This window comes from Sceloporus occidentalis, unplaced genomic scaffold, assembly GCF_023333645.1.
Source record: "Sceloporus occidentalis isolate IW3139 unplaced genomic scaffold, rSceOcc1.0.p SCAF_1, whole genome shotgun sequence".
Taxonomy (NCBI): domain Eukaryota; kingdom Metazoa; phylum Chordata; class Lepidosauria; order Squamata; family Phrynosomatidae; genus Sceloporus; species Sceloporus occidentalis.
The window spans coordinates 219,921,871-219,941,432 of NW_028316981.1; the positions used below are offsets into that span (position 1 = coordinate 219,921,871).

The window sequence follows — 19,562 nt, forward strand, 5'->3', positions numbered from 1 at the left end:
CACTAGTTTCACTAGTTTGGGGAAACTGGGAAGTGTTTGCCCTGGGCTGAAATTGAATGACTGCAGGAATCATCTGGATTGTTCTGTGTGCAGCAAGATAAAGCTAAAGGCTTTTCCTGTTGCCAAGAAAAGCAAATGCACCACCCAGAAACCTTTTCAAATGGTGCATGCTGATCTGGCCAGTCCCTTCACTAAATCTGTGGGCAATAATAGATATCTGATGGTCATTGTCGATAGACACACCAGATACTCCTATGCTTACACACTCAGGGAAAAGAATCAGGCTGCTGCCACATTCAAGAACTGGGTGGAGATGGTGGAAAGGGAATTTGAGTACAAGGTTGGTACTCTGGTGACAGATAGGGGTGGTGAGTTTTTGTCCCAAAGCTTGAACAATTGGATGAAACAGAAGGGCATCCGCCATAACACCACTAATGCTGCCATTCCGCAGGAAGACAGTTTGGCGGAAAGAAAGATTGGGGTGTTAAAACAGATAAAGGCTTGCATGCTGCTTGATGCAGGGCCTGCAGAAGGACTTTGTGGGGGGAATAATCCTGGCTGTCTGCCACATCACTAACCGGGTTTGGAATTCTGCTGTGAAACAAACACCCTACTTCATGTTATTTGGGAGGATACCCAACCTAAGCTACCTAAGGGTTTTTGGGCAGTATGCCAATGTATTGGTTCCCCAAAATTTCAGAAAGAAAGGTGACCCCAAGTGGTGGAGATTGATGTTTGTGGGGTATCAGGGGAATAATTACAGGTTTTATCTGGGAAATGGCTGCATCCTGTTGTCCAGGAGTGCAAATTTTGAAAATGACTCTGGGTGGGAGAAGATCCACACGAACCAGGAGGTGTGTGTGAGAATGGGACAACAAGGAGTCAGTACTGGAACTGGAGGGGTGGGAACAGCAGAGGTTAAGCCAGATGGCCAGCCTAGCACCTCCACGGAACCCACAGGTACACAGAACTCACCCATCACTACTAGAAAATTAGTGAAAGTGTCATGTACAGATGCAGAGGTGCAGACAAGTAGTGACCGGGAGGATGATAGGGGTGTACAGAGATAATAATCCCCAGGAGGACTCAGAGAGCCAGAAGGCTACCTGATTGTTTTGTGGTGCAGAATGTCAAAATGTGTACTGTTGTGGCTGATGAGCCAGAGAGCTACCAGGAGCTTCTTACCTATCCCAGGGAACAGCAGGAGAGATGGTTTGAGGCCATGGAGTGTGAATTTTCATCCTTGGTGAATAGGTATTTGAAGTGGTAGAAAGGCCAGGAGACCGGAAGGTTGTAGGTTGCAAGTGGGTGTTTAAGAGGAAGGAGATGCCAGATGGAACCCATCATAGAATCATAGAGTTGGAAGAGACCGCAAGGGCCATCCAGTCCAATCCCCTGCTTTCCCTCAAAATAGGGACTCAGAGTGGCTCACAATTGAAAAGAACAATTGAATTAAAAACATACCCACAAATATAAGGCCAGGTTGGTGGCTAGAGGAGTCTCTCAGCAGCATTTTGAGAGTTTTGAAAAGACATTCTCTCCAACTGCAAAGCTAGAAAGGCTCAGATTAGTGTTAGCATTGGCTGCCAAGAATCGCCAGATAATTAGGCATTTTGATTTTGAGACAGCTTACCTGAACGCATAGCTGGATGAGAAAGTGTACATGGAGCAAGCACCAGGGTTTGATCATGCCAAGGAGGCAAGGTATACAAGCTCAGAAAGCTCTTTATGGGCTTAAGCAGAGTGCATGCTGTTGGAACCTCTGTATCCATGAAGAGCTGGTGAGACTGGGATACAAGCACAGCATTACAGATGCTTGTGTGTACACAAAAGGAGAGGTCACACTTGTGATTTATGTAGATGACCTATGTGTGGCTGCTCAGACTGAGCAGAAAGTTAAGCTGTGCAGAAGGAGATGGCAAAGACGTTTGTGTTGAAGGACCTGGGAAACTTCAAGTCCTATCTTCAGATTGGGGTGGAGAGGACTAAGGATGGCAGGATCTTGTTGAGTCAGACCAAAAACATAGAGAGGCTGGAGGAAAAGTGCAGTTTAGAGAGTGCCAAGGTAATTAAGAGCCCAGTGAGTCTGATAAAGTGTTTGAACATCCAGATCTGTATAGATCTATAATAGGAAGTTTGCTTTTTGTTGCTAATAACACCAGGCCAGACATTTCCTTTGCTGTAGGTGTCTTGAGCAGGAGAGTTAGCAGTCCAAAAGTGGAGGACTGGATAGCAATACAAAAGGGCTGCTGAGATACTTGAAAGGGAACAAGGAAAGGAAGCTAGTGCTGCAGGGATCTGACACACAGCTGGAGTGTTTTGTGGACAGCTCTTTTGCCTCAGAGCTGCATGACAGAAAGTTGGTGACTGGTCTGTTGGTCAAGTTTGCAGATAGTCCGGTGGTTTGGAGGAGCAGAAAGCAGAGTTGCATGGCACTGAATACCACAGAAGCTGAGTACCACAGAAGCTGAGGTGGCAGGAGAAGTGCAGTGGGTAAGCAAGTGCTGGAAGACTTGGGTGAGAAGTGTACAGATCCAACTGTTGTACACGAGGACTCACAGTCTTGTATTGCCATATCTGAAGCAGAAAACCTAAAGAACAGGAGGAAATATATAGGTGTGAGGTACCAGAATGTGAGGGAGTTAGTACAAAACAGTGTCTTGAGTCTTGTCTATATTAGTTCGGAGGACAATGTTGCAGACATCCTCACAAAGGCCCTACAGGTAGACGGACACGAGATGTTGCCAGTGCAGTTGGGCATGGCACCGCGAGCGGAAGCTGAAAGCCTGAGGTACTGTGTGGAACGGGAAGGTTCATGGAAACACACATTGTTCATTTTTGGAGGGGATTGTTGGGATATAGAGTCACAAGGAAAATGTACAATGTGGGTTTTAATAGTAACTAGGTATTAAAGGGTTACTGTGAGCTATAATTATTAGGCATTTAAACAGGAAGTGACATCAAAAAGATAGTCAACAAATGCTGTAAAGTACTGTAGAATGCTGCCAGTCTGAAAAGTCACTCAGGAAGGTGGCTGGGTCCTTTGTGACCCCAGAGGGAGAGGCAAGGGCTAGTATGCCTCATGGAGTCTTTGCTAGAGTAGTGACAAGCATTGTACCTCAGACAGAGTGGGTTGTTACTAGTGTGGATGGTGGATGATTTCAATATATATATTGTGAAGTTGAAGGCTTTCATGGCCAGCTTCCTTGGTTTTTGGTGTGGTTTTGGGGCTATGTGGCCATGTTCTAGAAGAATTTCTTCCTGACCTTTCGCCAGCATCTGTGGCTGGCATCTTCAGGGAATGCTTGCCTGGAAAGGAGTTGGGTATAAATATACTGTGTGACCTGGGAAGGCAGGAGTGATTTGCATGTGTATTGTTCTCTTGCTAATGGCAAGCCTCAGGCTGGGAGGGTGCATCTTGGCAAAACAAGGCTGGAGATGGAAAGGAAGAAACAATTAGTTCAGGGCTGCTGCCTAGGGTTGTGACGTCAGAGTTTTAGAAAGCTGATATTGGTAGTCACTTTATATATATTCTTCTCTAGGAGAAGATCAGGTTACCACCTATTAGGTATAATGCAAGACTGGAGTACATGTATATGTAAAAATAAAACCAGGTACATGTGTGTGTGAGAGAGAGAGACAGAGACAGAGAGAGAGATTGATCAGGACTGCAATAACCATGGAGAAAATCTTCCCTCCAAATCTTCCCTCCCAGGTATAATCCCAATGGAAATTCTCATTCCAGTTGCATTTAGCCTTAAAAATAACCCTTAGAAGAGGAGCAAGGAACTTTTTTCAGCCCATGAGACAAACTAACTGCAAGTGAGGATGTTGAGGTTCCAAAGTAGTTCAGGAACCCCTGTAGATATGCATGTGCATCCCCCGCCCAAATTCCACAATGAAAGACACACATGAATGTGTGTACATGCAACACGCACTCATTGCATTCATGCACATCTATGCCTTTCCCAGCCCCCCTTCGCAGCTGATCCAGTGTGGCAGCAGACATTTTCCAGAGGCACAGATTCCCTGTCGAGAAAGTGTTTGCCTCTGCTCTGTTGCACACTGGAAATAAGCCTGTTTTCACAGCCACAATGGTGTAGGAAGGAGAAAATAGGTCAAATGAATTTTGGAAGCAGAAATAAACTTTTGTTTTCACTGGATGGGAAAGAAGAAAGGGATTGGGACCCAGAAGGGAAGGTTGGAAGAGGAATAGGAAGCCTTCATGAGAGCAGCATAATGGAACTTCCTCATTCCTCCCTCAAAAAAAATTTGAGTTGGTGCCCTTGCCTTCTCTTACCTCTAATGTAGAAAAATAATAACATCCCTTGCAATGGTAACTGTAAATCATACTTATACAAACCCTCCAGCAGCACAAACAATACTTCCTGTTGCTGACTTCTGCCATGGCCCATGATTGCCAAAGATACCACTTGTTAAAAATATATTATTTAACCTTTTCACTTCTTTGTTTGCTTCCTTCAGCACAAGGAATTTTACATGTTTCAAAAACATGCAACCACCTTGTTTATAACACTGCAGTTTGTCAAATGTCTTCTCTGCCCTAATTCCAAAATCACTGTGAGTGAAACTTTCATTCTTGGAGTTCACTTCATTCAAGACAGGGAATAGTAATGCACCCCTGGAAATCCTTTTCATTTTTTTCAAGTTGGATGTCCTTAGCTGCTGTCTTTGTGTACTTCAGTAAGGACTTGTACATACAGTTTGATGTGGTAATGTGAATGTTTGTTCAAGTGTTTGAAGAACTGAATGCCTCACAGAAACATAGATGCTTGATTTTGTATTTTAATTTCTCTAGTATTTAGCATGCAGTCCATCAGATGTGTCCTTCAAGGACATGCATTAAGTTGTGAGCAATCTTCAAATCACTATTATTGACTTTATCACTGTAGTTTTAGTCACTGTGATATGGGCTATCCTCTTCTACATATTTCTGACAAGACGTAGAGCAACACTTGCTTGGATTTCCAGAGGGATACTTGCCTTAGGGCCTCTACAGACTGGCCCAAAAGGCTGGGGTGTGGGTGGAGTCAGGGTACAGCATCCTGAGGATGTTTGCCCTAACTCTGCCCCCATGGTGCCATCATGGTGCTCCAGACAGCATGTGCCATCATGACGCAGTGCTGAAGGGGCTCCTAGAGCCGTGCCAATGGCACCCTTTGGAGGGTGCAAAAAGGAGGCACTTTTTGCAGCTCCTTTTTCCACCCTCCAAAAGCCAGATCAGGGCTGTGGCATGAAGTTGCTGTGGCCCCGATCCAGCCAGGAAAGGGGCGGCTGCAGACCTCCCCTTTGGGGCAGTCTGTATAGCCCCTAAGTCTGTTGCAACAAAACCAATTAAAAATCTTGTAGCATTTTAATAGCTAAACTGTTGGGACCAGAATGGGGTGGGGATGGTACTGTAAACTAAGGTCAGAGGGAAATTACATAAAGTACAGACAATGATCATTACCATATTGACATTGGCCATTCACAAAACATTGACATCCCTTACTATTTTGAACTTGTATGTAGAAAGATCTTGTACCACCTTTGAGACTAACTGAAAGAAGTTGGCAGCATGCACTTTTGTAGACTTCTGTGTACTTCCTCAGATGCTTTAGTTTACAAAAGCGCATGCTGTCAACTTCTTTCTTTCAGTTAGTTTCAAAGGTGCTACAAGATTTCTCTACATACTGATTCTAGAGACTAACACTGCAATATTTTTGAATTATATTTTGAGCTTATTGATGCATGCTGTTGATTTTGTTGTATATTTACAAATTGTTTCTAGCAGGTGACCCTATCATTTCTGAGGCTGAGAGAGTGTGACTCGCCCAAGGTCACCCAGTGAGTTTCCATGGCCAAGCATGGAATCTAACCATGATCTCCAGAGTTGTAGTTCAATACTCAAACCACTACACCATGCTGGCTCTCCCATTGCAATGTGTAGTGTGATTAAACACACACAAACACACACACATCCCAAGTGATGGACAATAGAATTACACGCCCTGAAGAACTGTATTTCTGCTATCCCATATTGCAAAAATGATACAAAGCTTAGACTAAAAAGCATAATTCTAAATACAAGTTTTTAAAAAAATGAATTTGTGAAAGGCAATGTACAAATTCAATATTTGCCAGAATTTTAGAAGGTATGTCTAGTCATATCATGGCAGTGGCCTTGGCAGTTTGTTTGAATATCTATAGTAAGGTGTAAACAAATAAATAACACGCATGTGGTCATTTTTGTTATCGAAGGCCCTGTACAGACGGGCCCTGAAGGACGCCCTCGTCATGTGCGAGGGGCGCCCCGTCCACACTCCCCTTGCATGTGACGAGGGCGTCCTCGCTGCATGGTGACAAATAGACAGTGCGCGTAGCAATGAGGTTACTGCTGCGCAGCCTTCAGATGGAGCCACCAGGGACATAGCTAGGATTTTAGGAAGGGGGGGGGGGTCCAGACTAAGTGCCACCATTATAATGGGGCTTGGGTGTGGTGGCGCAGCAGCACACACCATTCATTTTTCTAATGGAAGGGGGGTCCGGACCCCAAGAACCCCCCCTTGGCTACGTCCCTGGAGCCACGCAGCAGCGATATGCTCACACTGCCCACAGTTTGCGACAGCTCCTTTTTTTCTCACGTAGCCATGTCACGCAATTTGGTTGCTGCGGTGTGGCTACGCGCAAAAGAGAGGTGGCTGCCAGCTGCCTCTTTCTGGTGGTCTGTACCCTGCCAAAGTTTACAGGGTCCAGAACCTCAGCATTTATGCACTTGTGAGGATCTGCCAAAACTTTCCATGTTCATTGCCCTGCACAAATGTTGCACCTTTCGATTCCATTGTTTATTAATTTATGATATCCAAAAATAAGCAATATGCATTAAAGTGGAGTTGACATAGAGTGACATAAAGTTATAAAACTATATTCCTTCTGCAATAAAAATCCTAAAGGTCTTCTACATTGGGTAATACAGAGGTACACATATTTTAAAAGATAGAAATTATTTATGCATATCCAGTGGCCCGATATTTAGCCAATGCCTGCAAACAGAGAAGCCTTTTAAGGTGGTGCCAAAAGGATGGTAAAGCCAGGAAGGCCTGGCTGATGTGGAGGGGTCTCTGTAGAAAGGGCTCTCTTCCTGGCCACTGCCCTTCGGTCCTCCTGGGAAGAAGGAAAGACCTCCCTGGAAAGCTCTGGCAATGTCTCTTCTCCAGACCTGGTTGGCTACCAAGGGCCAAAGGGCACCTTCATGTTGTTGGGCCTAGAGGGAGGGAGAGCAGGGCAGCTAGCAACATACCCATGGAAAGACAAACATTGCATGTTACCCACAGTGCTCAGGAACCCATTGTGCAGAAAAGGGAAACTGAGGAGACACAGCTCTAATATTATGCCTGCAAAGGAGAAGGCGGGAGGGAAGCTGCCCAACTACACATAAAAGACACATTTTCAATGAATGGCAGGAGCTGCAGCACAAAAAGGGGAGATAGAAATGTGTGTGTGGGAAAAGGGAGGGGGTCTCCCTGTTGCACACGACAACACAATGCCACTCTGTTCTGTGATCCCAGTGCCACGTACTTCTGAGTAGACATGGCTAGGATTGTGCTGTGAAATCAAGTCCTTGATTCAAAGAAAAGCCAAAGAGGGATCCCTCCTCAGTCAGTTGGTCAATGACTCACAGGCTACTTCCTGAGGGGCCGAACGGTGCTGAGTCACTTTCTGACCATGCTGGACCTAGAAAGCCACAGGAGACGGGGATACCACTCTCAACACCTTAGGCTTTGTCTCAAGGCTTTTAAGAGACCATTCATAGCCTTCTCCTTTCCTCTTTCACACTACAGCCATATTACAAAAAGAGAAAGTGTGCCTGTGAGAATTGCTGTGTAGCCGAACTACAGCCTCCCTGCCATCAAATCTCACCCTCCATTTTCCTTTAGGGGGAGGCAAGGGGGCTGGATTCCTCTTCCAGGAGAGACCTTGGAGGGCCACAACCACACACACACACACACACACACACACACACACACAAAATGCCCTGCCCCAGATGCCCTCCAAAGCCCTTTTAAGGAGTCTGGGGGGCATTTCTGCCATATTTGTACCACACAACCTGGCCATTTGAAGCCCAGGAGAAGCCTTTTTTCAAAAAAGGAATTCACCAGAAGCCATTTCTGCTTTACCTCTGGTTTTGCAAAATGCCTCTCCTGGTCTTAAAATGGCCTGGGGGACATAGCATGGTGAAAATGCCCCCCAGATCCCCCACCCCCCACCCCAGAGAGCCTTTGGGGATGTAGGGGATACTGAGGGCCACAAAAAAAAATGCACTGCATTAGCAGTTGCAGGAAGAGGCAGAAGCTATTACTCTCTCCTACACTTCAACATTTCACAGATGACAGATGACAACGATATCAAAGTGTGGTCAAGATGGCAAAAGTTGCTAATAAGGCAGGAGAGACAAGCTAGGAGGGGCTGCAACAGTTTGCTTTTGCCTGAGCTGGCTGGGAAGGACCAGGCTCTGCTCCTGAGCCCTCTGCTCTCTGCAAGTGTAACTGTATAAAAACTGTTTAAAAATGCATGGCAACTGACAAACAGCCATTAGATATGAATGTCCCACATGAGCACGTTCATGTTTCATGTGGTGAAACATTCATTCAATACAGATTTATGTCAGACATGTGGTAAATACATGTGGCATTTTCAACTTTGGCATTAATTGCATGAAGTGCTTCTCCAAGGTGACTGTGGTGAATCCAACCAAATGAACTTTAACTTATGTATCCTCAGGTGCATCTGCACTGCAGTTTGACACCACTTTAATTGTCATGGCTGAATGCTATGGATTCACAGGATTTGTAGTTTGTTATGGCACCAGAGGTCTCTGATAGAGAAAGCTAAGTATCTCACAAAGTTACAGATCCCAGAATTCCATAACATTGAGCCAGGGCAGCTAAAGCAGTGCCAAACTGCATTAATTCTGCAGTGTGGAGGAGTTACTTGTTCCCAGGAGAAAAGAAAAGCGACTCATGCCTTTAGAATGGCACCCGCTGATTCTCTTTGCAAGCAAACAGTCCTAGGCCTCATTCCCACTTACAGATAAATTGGTGTGCGATCCGAATCGATGGATCGATTCGACATCTGATCATGGTTTACACTACACTTGCCCCGATCTCATTTTCTGGCATCAAAATAACCCACTTGTGGTTCCCATTCACGAATGAATTGATTCAAAATGATTTGGTTCCAGATGGCCAAAGGGGAAATTTGAATCGATTTTCATCCGCTTGTGGTTCACACTTGCACAGAATCGATTTATCGAAAAAGAAGCAGAAAAAAATCAGCATCAAAAAGACGTGGGTTAAATGGGTCTGGAGCATGGGGGCCCCTCTCGGAATCGCTTCAGCAATTTAGATTAAGTGGAAACCAAGGTTGTTTGAACCAGTTCAAATCGATTTGCGATCCAATTTAAAAGGTAATGGGGATGAGGCCCTGGATGGACGTAGGAATCATGGGGTGCAGCCGTAGTCTGCTGCTGCTGTGGAGGAAAAAGCATGGCCCAGCTGCATTAAAAAGCAGCAGGAGGAGGAATGGCTGTTCACGCTGGGCCTTGAAGCTCCTCCACGAAGGGAGACCTCAGGAACCATAGACTGCCATCCGCTGGGCTGACTCTGCCATTGGGCAATTGGAGCAACTCTCCGTGGGGTTGAAGATATCCGCCCCATGAAAAATCCTAGGGAAAATGACACTGCAAGATGAAAATTTATGAAGGATCATTTTCCTGTTGATTTAAAATATTTATATCTACATACTGAGTATAGTTTCCCAAAGTTTCCTACTACTAGGCTAAAAAGTATTTGTCGATCCAAAAGCCGTTTTACTGATCGCTGTGGACTCTGCACAAAGACCTTAAAATGCTTGGCATAACTTTGGAAATGTTCTTCAGAATGTTAGTGTTCATTTGAGAATACTTTGAATGCTGTGTATGAAAAGAAAACTACAATAGGAACGTGGTGCTCACAGAAAAGAGAAGGGAATCAGTCATGTTAACATGGAATTGATTTCAAGCACTAGTTATCATAACTGACAGTAAATAAAAGCATTTTCAAGACTCAGAAAATACTTTAGGACACCGACATGGTGATTTTACAGGTGCCAGGCTAATTTTGGGTTTTGCTTTAAAAATCTGAAGACGGGTTTTAAATTACTGCATATATTATTGTGACTAAAACATGTGACTAATGCCGTCAAGTAGGAATAGCCCATGTAATGTTACTTCATTCACTTTTCGGGAACTGAAATGCTTTCTGTTAACACTTTTTTCTGCATATCATCAGTTTGCTTTTGACTCATATTCCTCCTATTGTCGCTGTAAGCTTACTTGTTGTTTTTTCTTTCCTTTTCTTCATGCTGTCGTTTAGAGCCCTACAGAGAGACAAGTATGGGAGTAAAGCTAAACATTGCATATCAAATGTAATTTTTTTCAGTTCACTTTTTAATGCATCATATATCAATGATGTAGATATTTAAAACAGTTCATCTCTTAAAGTGCAGAAATCAAGAATAAGCCATATTTGATAAATATTAATAGAGATTAGATAAGTCTATTTTGTCTCTTTTTGTTTTGCCTTTCATCCAATCTGTTTTAGTTTTATGTAACTATGTATGAGAATGAAATTTATTTTTGGTTAAAACATCTTTGTCTGCAAAATCATGCTGTTTTCTCCTGTTGCTGTGGTACATTTCATGGGAGCTATAATTCATTTTCAAGGCAAGGCAACCCTTAATTGTCCTAAATTTGTTGTTGTTGTTGTTGTTGTAAGTAACAACAACAATGGGAGCATCCAGCTAATAATTCCATGAAATGGTTAGCAAAAGAAAGAAGCAGCAATGGCTTGTGCATAGCCATAAACACAAAGTAACCCAGAAGTATCTGTTGTTATATCCCTGTGGTTTGTTAATGGAGTTTTATACCACAACAATAAATGGCTTCATTCTACATATGTGATGGCTATTTTTATCCATAGCTTTTTCTGCTTGTCTGAAACACAGATTAGATGTATATCCAGAAAGTACTAAAATGTCAAGTAAAAATGACATTTTGGGGACAATTCAGCTGTGATAATCACAAGCTCTGCATGCAGAGACACTTCTCAGTTCTATGGGGCTTATACTGCCTCACATACGCAGACTGAAATCACTGTGTTAGAAGATACACAAACAGTGTATGAATAGTTTTTCTTCCCGATGTGAATGGACAACAAGTGCTCAACAAATTGCTTTCCTCTTCCAAAAGCCTTGTTTGCTATTTCTTGCAACAACATCTGAACTAAGAGGAAAGATCGTATGGAAGCCTTAATCATGGCCTGTTACAGACTGCCAAAATAAAGCTGCTTCGGGTCTCTTTGGAGGTATGCTATTTAAATGATGCATGGGTCCTAAGAGTCCGGAGGTCGCACCAAAGCTACACTCCATTCCTAAGCACTGAGTGCAGCTTTGGTGCAGCTTTCGGATTCTTAGGATGCATGCATCATTTAAACAGCATCCCTCCAAAGAGACCTGAAGCAGCTTTATTTTGGCAGTCTGTAACAGGCCCATGTCTCATATTTCCTGTGTTTGTAAAGGATTGCAATTTGCATTAAGAAACCCAGTTGGACCCTGAGCCTCTGAAGGCCAACTGTTGCCTCCTGTAGAACATCCTACTTGGAGAGATCCAGTGGGTTGTTCTCTCAGCCCTTCCAACCCTGAATATTCAAGATATGCAGGCTGCTGCAATGGCTGCACTTAGCCATATGACAGACAGAACCCAACAGGAACAGGGTCAAAACACCTTTAGTAGGACCAGCTATAGTTCATAAAGCACTAGACTCATTTTTAAGTGTATTGGAATTTTTTCTCATGTAAAGCATGGTACTTACAGCCTTAAGATAGTTTAGGAAGATTTTGTGCACTACTTTAAGTGCACTGAGCCTCTGTCTGAGTCAAAGGAATAATGGTTATTCTCCCTTTGAAAATATAAAAGCCAAGATAGGAAAGACAAAAGAGCAATCAATCAATATCTATATCTATATCTATATATATATATATATAGATATATATAGATATATATAGATATATATAGTCACATTCATAAAAATGTTACACATTACAGCTGTCAGACAAGTTTTAGTAATGTTTAAGAGTGATCAGAGACATGAAGGACCAAGACAAGAGCTGCATGACTTCCTGCAGTGAACCGAAAAAGGTCTCAGCAGGTTCCTACTTGGTCTTGGGCCTCCTGCTGCACAGGTTTGGACTGCAATTTCCAGAATCCTCAAGATGGTTGATTTGGGAAGTCTGGAGGTTCTGTGAGTTGTAGCCAAAACCAGTCATGTTTTCAAGTTCTTACTATTGATTACTGTCTGATTTCTGTTGGCACCAGGGTCCCCCCCCCCTTTTGTTTATTTTTTCTTGGTACTGATTTTAGTGGGGCTGACAATAATGCTACCAGCTCCAGGGGCTTCTCTGGGTAAGAAGATGATCAACCCCTGAAATATACAAACCAAAACATTTCCTTTTTGCCCTAACCACTGGTGGCCATAGTATTTTAGTGCCATCCAGAGAGGATCTCCGTACCTCTCTGCCCACAAGGTATCTTATGTCCCCTCAGGCACCATCTCAGAAACCCTAGGACTGTATCCTTACAGTGCAATCCTATGCATGTCAACTCAGAAGTAAGTCTCGCCAAGTTCAATTGAAGGTACTCTCAGGTAAGTGTGTATAGGATTGCAGCCTACATGCATAAAGTTAAACAAATCTGTTTATGTAATTGGCTATTAATGTTATAATGACTTTCTAGAAACTTGAATAATAGAGGTTGAGTACATTAATATGCCACTTTTCAACAGTGAACCATTCCCCAAAAGGGCAAAAATAGACATCATGTAAAAAGAATAAGATATGGCATCATAAAAATATTATAAAATCTAAAAATGTTAGTAGGATGAAATCTGTTTTAAACATTGCAATTAAATGTTACTATTATCCCTAATTAATACATATCAAACATAAAGTAAGAGCAAGTAACTAAAAACTGACTAAGCCAGCTCTCACTTCAGTAGACCTTCCTCCTGGCCGTACATCAGATTTGAGGAGGGAGGCAATCCCATCCACACTTACTAGTAAGACCTGCTGAAATGCTGGGGACTTGTTAATAAGTGAGCATGGGATTGTGTGTTGGCTGCTTATTGCTACCTTGGACTGCTTAATTAAAATCCAGTTAGCTAAGAGCAACTGGATCCACTGGATCTAGGTCTACTCTAGTTGGGACAGACAATCAAATTTACGCCCCAGTGACTGCTGTATATTGAACTTTTCAACCTGTGAATGTTTTTCTTTTTAAATTAATGCTGCCTATTAGGGCCAAATTAGGTAAAATGCCTTCCATGATCAGATCTCTCCCAATTTCATTTTGTCTTGAAATTCACAGCAGCTGCAGTGCCTCTGAGTCAGTTGGGAAGCGATACTGTGGCCGGGTGGCTGAATCCTTCCCGCTGTTCTGTTCTGCCAAATAGGGGATTCCCCATCTCTATAACCTGTTACTTGGGAGAAAACCACACAGGGACCAGGCAGATCAATGCAACACCAGTTGAGAAATTTAGTGGCTCTGCACAAGGGGGGCTGGGAGTAGAGAAAATTAGCAAAACGCAGCAAGGGATGACAGCTGACCGTCATACAGGAAAGCAAAGTGGTGGCCTTTTCCTTTCTTTCTTTCTTTCTTTCTTTCTTTCTTTTAACTTATAAAAGCCAGCCCCCTTTGTGCTGCCCTGTGAGGAGATGCCTCAAATGTTCCCAGGAGTGCCACTTTCCCCTACTGGGGAAAGCCTGCCTTTCTGGATGTCTGACACTGCCCCCCTTGCCCTCCATTTTCACCAGGGTTGTGTGACTTGTCTAGGAAAACCTCAACCCACTGCAGGATGAGCGCTCCCCATGTCACCACCAGAACCTTCCCCATGTCACCACCAGAACCTGAAGGCAAAAGAGGTTCTGCTATGTGTTGCAGGGCTTTGGCTCCATGGTTTGCCACCTCGTCTTAGTGATGGTGGAGTTGGGAGGGACAAGGGCTGGAAAACGGTACTGTGGAGCCTCATTTAGTACAGTGGCCGCCATTGTTGTAGTAGTGCCCCCCATGGATCTCTCCATGTTCTGTTGCTCACACGTGTTCACCAACCCTGTGCTTCCCACACAAGGTTTCTAGCACCTCCTGTGTGAAATTGTCCACAGCCAGGTGTCTTGAGGCGCTGACAACACCTCCTGCTTCTCCCTGAAACTGCCAGCTGCCAAGATGCGCTGTTGAGGGGGGGGGGATGAGAGAAGGAGGGTCCTCCTCTCCTCACCGGAGGGGAAGGACACAGCTGGACATGTAGGGTCCAGTTCCAGGTCTATTTGCTTTGGTTATTCACACTGCCCATGATGCAAATCTTGCCCCCCCCCCCAATGGAAAAACACCCAGTACAAATTATCCTGCGTTAAGGCCCCACTCACACTACAAAAATAATCCAGGATGGATCTGGGTTGAACCTCCGTTGTTCACACATGTCCTGAATGCACTCGATGCACTTAGGGAGGGTCTGGCAAGAAATCCACTTAACCCAGAATATTTGATTTTTTACTGACGTTTTCTGAAAGATCCACATCATTGGCAGTGTGAATAAGTTTCCAGATCGATTCGGCTCACACTGTATCGTTTCTTTGAAAGGAAGCGGATCCATTTTATCTCAAAACGATGGCACGTATGAATAACACTAGGGTAAAAATGACTCGAGCAGATTCACAAACCCAAAACAAAATGGGAACAACAACCCTGATGTGCATCAGTGTAAAGATCTGCATCTCCTCAGGACAAAAAAATGAGTGTGAATGCCCCCTGAATGCCCACCTAGATGTGGATTGATCCACCCACTTTTCCAAAGGCAGGAAAGACGTAGTTTTAAGGGTGTGCTGTGGTCAATAGCAACTAGATGGTTTTCCAACCCAGAGACATGCTTGCAGGTGCTTATTTTCTTTTATGTAAAAATATATTATTATGGTAGTAAAGGTACATTGTTTTGTTTTGCTTTGGTTGCTTTGCAGTAACAGCAGTTGCAAATCATGCAATTACAAGATAGTTACTTGAGAACAGAGAAATCACAGGATAATAGCTGGAGGTGGGAGGCAGAAACTATGAAGTCCAGAGTCTCAAAAGACCAACTGCAGAAATATTGTTCAGATCAAGAAAATAATAAAAGAAGGATTAAAAATCCCTTTCCCCAGCATTGCTTCTCAAGTCTGATACACACCCAGCCCTACCATAAATAATAATAATATTTTTTAATTTATATCCTGCCTCTTTGTCTGGGACAACCAGGGTGGCTTACAAGCTAAAACAGTACAGTCCCATGTCTAATTAACAATTTATAAGCCGCTCCCATGTCTAATTAACAATTTATAAGCCGCTCTGATAGCCTATTGGCTGAAGAGCAGGGTTGTTGTTGTTATTATTATTATTATTATTATCCCACCCCCTAAAATAACAAACAGTTCACAGTTTACAACATACCTTAAAATAAACAAACATAACCATAAACTGTTCCAATAGTGGCTATAGCAGATTCAAAGAGGTAATGGGTTCTGATTTTAGTGGCCGGTTATCTGTTCGGGAAAGGCCTGCCAAAAGAAATCCGTCTTAACAGCTTTTAAACCTGTTTAAGCTGGTAATGTGACAGATTTCCTCCGGCAGGCCGTTCCATAATCTGGGAGTGGTTGCCAAAAAGGTCCTCTCGGTGGTTGCAGACAGCCTAGTTTGCATAGGCTGCAATAAATTCCTCCCAGAGGACCTGAGTGCGCAGAGTGGATTATATGGAAGGAGGCAGTCCTGAAGATTGGTTGGACCCAAGCCATTTAGGACTTTAAAGGTCATAACCAACACCTTGTATTGCACCCAGGAACTAATGGGCAGCCAGTGGAGCGATTTTAAAATAGGTGTTATGTGATCGCCTCTGGCTTTGCTAGAAACCAACCTGGCTGTCATGTTCTGCACTAATTTCTGAACTAAGGTAGCCCCATGTAGAGTGCATTGCAGAAATCGAGTTGTGAGGTTACCAATGCATGCACCACATTTTCTAGGTCCCTCACTTCCAGGAAAGGGCACAGCTGGCCAAAGCTGACAGCAGGCAATCCTGACCGTCGCATTTACCTGATTTGTCATTTAGAGTGACAGGTCTAGGAGCACCCCCAGACTGCGAACACAGTCCTTTGAGGGGAGTGTGACCCCATCTAGGATTGGAGGTTGTACCACAATACCTGGGTTAGGGGCCCCTACTGTAAGTACCTCCGTTTTGTCTCTTAGTTCATTTTCAATCTGTTTTTCCTCATCCACTTTACCTCTTTAAGACATTCATTGAGAGGAGAGACTCCATTTGAAGTCAGAGCTGCAGACCGAGACATGCATGCAGCTGCTTTGTATTGAAACAAAAGCATCTGGTCACTTGGTGCCTTGTCTAGTTTGGCCCTGTATTCAGCATCATATTTGGGGAGTTTGTAAAACATGATGATTAATCGTTCTTTGATCTTAATTATTAACCTTAATAACCTCATTAATTTATGTTGCATAGCAGTAGTCAGCCACTAAGTAGAAGTAATTTGCCAGCCTTTGGAGGCCAGAAGATTCCAGAATGTGAACTTTACTGGCCTTCATATGTTGGTGGACTACAACTCCTCTTCTGCTATCTGGGACTGATGAAAGTTTTTAACCCAGTCAAATCAGGGGCTCAGATGTTTCCCACCACTGAGTTTGAGGAGGCAAATATATTTCAAGAGACAAAAAGTGATTACAGCAATGTCTTAACACAGTGGAGTAGACCAAAGACCAAGTTCAAAATGTTGTCATTTAGGGAACTGTACACGCAGCTGCTTCTCCAGTAGGGTTGCTGGGCATGGAAAATATTATTTTATCCTGTTAATTTGTAACCATCCTTTTACATTGCACTTTGGGTTTATTATTATTATTATTATTATTATTATTATTATTATTTTACTTTGCCACAAAAAGCTTCTTTCATGATCAACGTATCTGTATTAAATTGGGATTTTTCAGAACTAACTCGGAACTACATAAGGTGATGAATGGCTTCATAGGTTTCTATTTGTAGTACAGAATAAAGCTTATTTAGTCCATGCTGTTTTCTTCATCTCCAAACCCTGTGATTTATGTATTTCTCTTTCTTTCCGCCCCACCTCTTCTTGTGTTGTTATTGTTATTCTGTTGCCTAAACAGTATAGCCTTGCTCCTTAGGGCAATATCTCTGTAGAGCAACACTCACATGCCTGTACCCTCTGATACAAGTCATCTTTTCTTTGTGTGATATTTTTCAGAGGGGCTTCTGAACAATGCCAGGGATACAAGTGTCATGGATACTCTACCACTGAATGGTAACCACGGCAATAGCTACAGCATTGCCAACAGTGAGTACCTGAGCAACTGTGTGCAAATCATTGACCATAGTTATAACCAGAGCGAGACTGCCTTAGAGAAAAAGATTCTGAAAGAACTCACTTCGAACTATATACCTTCCTATCTGAACAACCACGAGCGCGCTAATGAACAGAGTAGGAATCTGATGAACAAATTTGTCAACAACCTAGGCAGCAGGAATGAGGATGACGCCATCGTTCTCGATGATGTCACTTCGTTCAACCAGGAAGAGACCATGGGCTTGGAACTCATCCATGAGGAATCAGACGCCCCATTGCTGCCCCCCAAGGTTTACTCTGCGGAGAACCACCAGCCTCACCATTACAGCCGGAAACGGATTCCACAAGACAACAGTGAGAGTTTTTTCCCCTTGTTGACCAATGAACACACAGAAGATCTCCAGTCACCCAACAGGGATTCTCTTTATACTAGCATGCCTACTCTGGTCGGCATGCCAGCCACAGAAAGTGTCACCACCAGCACTCAGACCGATGTCCCGCCAGCCAAAAGCAGTGATGCTGATGACGTGTACTACAAGAGCATGCCAAACCTGGGCTCCAGGAACCATGTCCAGCAGCTACACACTTACTACCAGTTGGGGCGAGGCAGCAGCGATGGGTTTATAGTTCCACCAAACAAGGATGGGACCCCAGCAGAAGGAACTTTGAAAGGACCAGCTCACTTGGTCACTAGTCTATAGAACACTAAGAAAACATTTTAACACAACAAATGTCCTTTGTCCAACACCTGGATGACTGTTTGGAGTTAAAGCAGTGATAATATTGTGTGTTCTCCTACTTCATGCTGTTCTAAACATCACTTCTCATATCTTTTTAATGGAATTTGTAGGCCCACCCAGAAAGAATGCTAACTGCTGTGACCCCCACCCCACACGGTCCTGTCCCCCTGCCCTTGGCCCACACCGGAGAGACTTCCGAATGCTAATTAAAGGGACGCAACAGGAAATGGTCCTCTCATGGACCTGCTCAGATTATACTGTGTGTAGTAGGCATCTGTGGATGCTCTCTTCCTCTTATTACCAAGGACCTGGTTTACAAAAGGCCAAACATGCATTTGAAACTACTAGCAATGATGCATCTAGATTGGAGTGCTGCACAAAACAGAAGCAAAAATAGTAAAACTCTATTCTAAATCTGTATCACATAATAGTTTTCTGGTCTCTTACCACTTGATTTAACCACAGCTCCCTTAGCTGTGGCGCAAACGATACCTAATGAAATAGAAAGGAAGTCTGTAATTGTATGCTGCACAGCATATTTTTCACATTTTTCTGTATTAACTGATGATAATTCTAATGGCAGAAAAAAATGGAACAATTCCTATGTAATGTACAGATATTAGCATTGCACATATAGTCTGCTTTTTGTTCTGCCAGAACTTGCGTCCCTGTTAATGTAGTGGAAAAACAAACAAACTTTTCTGTTGTGCTGGTCTTGCAAGTTTGTCTACCAGTAGAAGCAAGATTTTTCATACATCCTGTTTTGGCCATTTTTCCATTAAAAATATCCACTGGATAAAAACAAAGTAATTCACTTTATAAAGACCGTTTATTTTCAGTAATGCACACCACATTTCTGAAGTATAATATGTATTTCCTCAACATTTTAGTCCTTAATTCTGTCTATAAATTTGCCAACAGACCCTTCTTCAAACTAGAAACCTGGACAAACGCTGATATTTGCAGGCACAGCCGATGAGATGTGGCAGCACTTGTGGCAACCAGTCTTTCACGAAGGTGTTAGGAACATTTCTAGGAGTCTGGATAGTACCCTAAAGAGGTTTTCTGAAGGTGAACTCAGTGCTTCTGCAGAAGTCAAAATCTAATGCATAGGCAAGAAAACATTTTCCTGCAGTAAAATTTACTGCAATTTTACTGCAGTAGTTTGAAAGCAAAGTTTTTAAAAAAATTATTTTGAAGTGGGAAAAAATCTTTCCATTATTTTTTTTCCTAACAGGAAATATATTTATTTGACAAAATTTAAAGTACTCTGGGCCTTCCCAAGAGGTTAACTAGCAGCACAGATTCTACCTTTTTAAATTTATGATGCATTTTGTATGA

At 43.2% G+C, this 19,562-nt stretch overlaps 1 protein-coding gene across 26 annotated transcripts in view; it reads left to right on the forward strand.

Annotated features, from left to right (window-relative positions):
• ADGRL3 (adhesion G protein-coupled receptor L3) overlaps positions 1-19,031 on the forward strand; it is a 495,567-nt gene extending 476,536 nt beyond the window's left edge. For 10 of the 26 annotated variants that reach the window (XM_089488987.1, XM_089488998.1, XM_089488994.1 and 7 more), the window contains 2 exons: positions 10,413-10,430; positions 17,383-19,031. In XM_089488987.1, coding sequence (XP_089345113.1) covers positions 10,413-10,430; positions 17,383-18,182 — 818 coding nt within the window. In that variant the 3' untranslated portion in view covers positions 18,183-19,031. Of the gene's footprint in view, positions 1-10,412; positions 10,465-12,640; positions 12,741-17,382 lie in introns of all 26 variants that reach the window. The other 16 variants (XM_089488993.1, XM_089488997.1, XM_089489001.1 and 13 more) reach the window with 4 other exon arrangements.
• Positions 19,032-19,562: the final 531 nt, after the last annotated feature.